Source organism: Teleopsis dalmanni, chromosome X (assembly GCF_002237135.1).
Source record: "Teleopsis dalmanni isolate 2A chromosome X, ASM223713v2, whole genome shotgun sequence".
In the NCBI taxonomy this organism is placed as follows: domain Eukaryota; kingdom Metazoa; phylum Arthropoda; class Insecta; order Diptera; family Diopsidae; genus Teleopsis; species Teleopsis dalmanni.
In genome coordinates, this window is record NC_051848.1 from 91942346 (window position 1) to 91946794 (window position 4449).

The 4449-nt window shown below is 32.7% G+C and overlaps 1 protein-coding gene across 1 annotated transcript; it reads right to left on the reverse strand.

Moving 5' to 3' along the window:
• Positions 1–2931: 2931 nt before the first annotated feature.
• Positions 2932–4119, reverse strand: LOC119688703. The gene has a single exon (XM_038103368.1). The coding sequence runs from the start codon at positions 4117–4119 to the stop codon at positions 2932–2934; it is 1188 nt and encodes a 395-aa protein (XP_037959296.1).
• Positions 4120–4449: the final 330 nt, after the last annotated feature.

Here is a 4449-nt window from a genome sequence, read left to right on the forward strand (position 1 = left end):
AAGTTTCAAACTAACTGGCTAATGTAGCTGGATCTGCCGATCGAGAAATTTAGTTTATTGAAGTTTAGGTGTTCAGAAAGATTACTTAGTTGTAGTAACGACATACATTAAGACTGAAAAGTTTTCGGAAATTCTCATTTAAAATTCGCGCGCTGTATATTTTTCGATATTTTAAGTTTATGTAGTTTGGCAGCACTGTCCTTAATTACTATGCCAAAAATGAGCTCGATCTGTCAGACAGTTCGTTTACGGCAGCTGTTGAAACCAGTTCACCTCAGTAGTGCGTTGCGAAATGTCTTCGACGGTCGTACGACCGTCCTGGAAGGCTTTGTACCACTCATAAACTTGAGTTTTCGATAAAACTGATTCCCCATAAGCCTTTTGTAGCATTCGCAACGATTCTGCACACGAAATTTCGTTCGAAACACAAAATTTGATGCAAACTCTTTGTTCAATATTTTTTTCCATTGTTTTTTTCGCAACGCCCTACTGAGGTGAACTGGTTTCAACAGCTGCCGTAAACGAACTGTCTGACAGATCGCGCTCATTTTTGGCATAGTAATTAAGGACAGTGCTGCCAAACTACATAAACTTAAAATATCGAAAAATATACAGCGCGCGAATTTTAAATGAGAATTTCCGAAAACTTTTCGGTCTTAATGTAACACATCACTCAATAAATCGTGTGACTAATTCAGAAAAACAAATTTTTTTTTGCCAAACAACGATTTTACTCATCAATATAATTTTTTTCAAGGGCAATACAATCATTCCAACGCTTTTCTAACTTCTCGAAGCCGTGCTTGTGGAAGGATTTGTCTTTTACCTCAAAATAGGCTTCAGTTGCAGCAATTACTTCTTCATTTGAGATGAATTTCTTACCGGCGACCATTTTTATGAAATCATGCTTACAAAAGAACAGGCCCATTGTTCTTGGTTTGTATAATTTTTTTCTTCTTCTTTCTCTTTTACTATATTAAGAATTCTTCTGTTAGTATTCTTTTTTCTGATACTATTGCGATTGGTTTTCATTCTGAAGAATCTGATACCGAGAATGAAATAATTATTGGCGAAGGTGATTCAGAATGATAAGCAAGAATAAGGTGTAGTATTAGAAATAAATTTTGATTATGTGATGAATTTCAAAGAACCGTTGGTGGTTGTGTAGCATTTTGATACAGTTACGGAAAGAGATAATACTGTCTGGTTCAAAACTATACCTAATCAAGTAGGTCGCATTAGTGCTCACAATGTATTTCATGGCACTACCCTTGCTCTAATTCGTGCAACTAAAAGTCCTCCGTGTTCGATCAGATATTCACTCATACGATGCTTGAAAAAGTCAGGAAAACTTTTTAAATTTGAAATGAAAGAAACTCTAACACAAAGGAGAGAATGTGGAACACTGTAACCGGCATGGAATTATTTGTTATTACCATGTAACAATGTAAAAGCCCATTTCAAAGAAATTGTACGTTTTATTTGGTTGGACAGTCGGCGTACTAGAGCTGCTCGTCGACTGTTATTGACAAGGCTGGTCTCATCTCTGATATGTGGCTCAGATGAATAGCAATCTCCGCATATACTATCAATTTTCCGGATAAGTAACAGTAGAAAAGCAACTATTTACATATCGTGATGGAACAAGATTTACCCATTACATTCCCTCTAAAAGTTTGGTTCGCTCGTGATATGAAGTTCTTTTATCCTCTCAACAGTAAGAATTATACTGTAAAGAACTTAAATGAAAGAACTGTAAAGAACTTAAATCTTGCAACTAATGTGAAAGAGAGTAACATTGGAAAGAGAAAAACAACGCGAAAGATTTGCAGTTTATACCTTACTTGTTCCTCAAAAGCAACTTAAAAAGTTTCACTTAAATTTTGTATAGTTTTTTAATAAATATATACAATTGTTTGCAAAATTTAATAATCTGTATAAAAGAGTTTTTTTTATATCTAGATTTCTATATAACATATTTGCTTGCTGCCGTCAACGTAAGAAAAATATTCCGAGCACATAAAGGTTAATATATACCTGTATTTATTCACTCAATAATATTATTCAATTAGTATGCAAAAGGATGTATATAGAAAACATTGTAAATACACATCTTAGTTGCATAGCACGAGTTGAGTACCACAAAATCTACTTAAGTACTCTAAAACGTTCAGTCTTTGTCGGGTCTTTAACACTCAAAGATGCTTGAAGACATGCCTATAGACTTTATTTTTGCAGAGAATTTTTTCATATCATATAAAGTGTTTATAAAAAAGTGTATATAAAGTGTTATAAAGTGTATATAAAAAAGAGAATAAGAGAGAAATACTTTTTTTATAAAGGAAAGATGAATTCATCAACAAAACCCCTTCAAGCAGTCTAGTGAAGGATCGTCCAGAGAATCGTTTGGTAGTACTTTAAGCCAAGTTCCAATCAAATGAAACGTTTTCAATATATAATTTGTATTATAATTATATAGAAAATCACACTTTAGCTAAAATATTTCAAACAGCCAATATTACAGATAAAGATTCGAAGGTGGACGTCAAAATACAAATCATAGATTTTCTGTCAAACACATATTTTTTATAAATAATCTATTTATTTGAATGATTTTCGTCAAATTTTCTGATTTTGGTTTAATTTATTTAATTAGATTTATTTTTTTAAAATTATTGGAAGAATACATTTCATAAAATTTAAAAAAAATTAAGTTTACTTAAATAAAGATTTCATCTGATTTTCATCAATTTTGTAGAATATGGTTTACAATGGATTTATTTTAAAGATATTAAGTATACATTTTATAGAATACTGAACTAAGGTTTACAATGGATAATTATAATTTGAAGTATTATACATAACATACTTATGACATCTTCGTATTTCTATTTTCTAGCTTATATTCAAGAGTGCCGCGATTCCTATGGTTCAACTTTTTATATGCATCGTTCCGCTAAAATCTTCACGTTCCGCTAAAATCTTCATATAAGTGCATGTAGTAACACTTAAAAAGATTTCATCATCCGTGTCTATCACACAGTCTCGAAAATTATTTATTTTTTCGCATAATATATCCCAAGCCAATGTTAAGTCCTTCTCTTTGAACATTGTTTTAAGATTTTTATATATGTCTACAGCGTCTTGACGGATTTTTTCGACTGCAGGTGTACTTTTTGAATGATTACAATGTATCAAGTTGAATGGTCTTATATCTTCGTAGAAAAGCCGCGAACGTCGTATGTTGCCCATTACTTTTGGGTGCTGGAGTAACATCAGAGGAATTCTTTCATGCTTCTCAAATCTATTCCAGACAATTCCGCCTTTGTTGTTGTTAATTATATTTTCCACATCGAGTAGTTGACGTAATTTGTGGTTCTGGAAAAAATCGTATAGTTGAACATAGAAAACCTTCTGTTTTGGTGTGATTTCCGCAAGGAAACGGCGTAAAAAGTCGTTTATAATTAACTCCCTCGGTGGTGTTATTACAACGCGATGCAAGACCGAATTAACTTGCGTTAATTTATTTTCTAACTTATATTTAAGGACTTCCGCTCTTTTGTTAGCAGCTGCTTCCCATTCGCAACGGATTAGCTTCGATGGAAACACTTTAGGTTTCTTGTATTCTAGATTTATGCCTATGTAAGAGTTTGGTTTTACATAAGCTAACAACAGATTGTTGTTTCCAATTCCTTCCAAATCTTCTGTCGGATCGCTTACTGCTGGAGTTAAATGAAACATTCTTTTTGCTGGTTGCGAAGCTGCGCCGGCATAGTCTTCAACAGTAAAGTTCGACTTTCGTTTCAAGTCAGGCTTTAATTGATTATCAGTAGATTTACTTGCTACGTTGCTTTCTAGATTAAATATAGTTTCACTTTCATTTACCGCCTCCTTAAAGAAACTCCATCTTAAACTTTTGGCATTAATCAGTTTTTTCTTATTTTCCTCATATGCAAATATGTTTTCAGCACTCATTGAAGCGGTTTCGTTTGTTCCGTAGAAAAAAACTCCATATGACTTTTCATTTCGTTGCGTAATTTTTGCGGGCCATGAAGGATATCCTTTAACTTTGGCAAAGACTAATTGACCAACTTGAAATTCCTTTAATTCCTGCTCCATTTTTATTATTCCTGAATGCTCTGTTTTAGAGATAATATTTATGCTTAATCTCTTATCTAAAAACTGTATTTTAACTTTGAAACTAACTGTGTCGTTACTTTTTTTGATCTGAATCACCGTTTGCTGGGCACGACTATTTATACTCAATTTGTACCTCGGTTCTAGGTAAATATCATCTGAAGGCGCGCTACCTGAACTTTCAACTTTTGATATCTTCACAATCAGTCGACTTGTCTTGCCCAGGTATCTACAATCTTCTACAAAATTGTGACTTCATTTACACATAATAGCAATAATAAATAAAGTTTTATTTATTTATTTGTTTTTTAT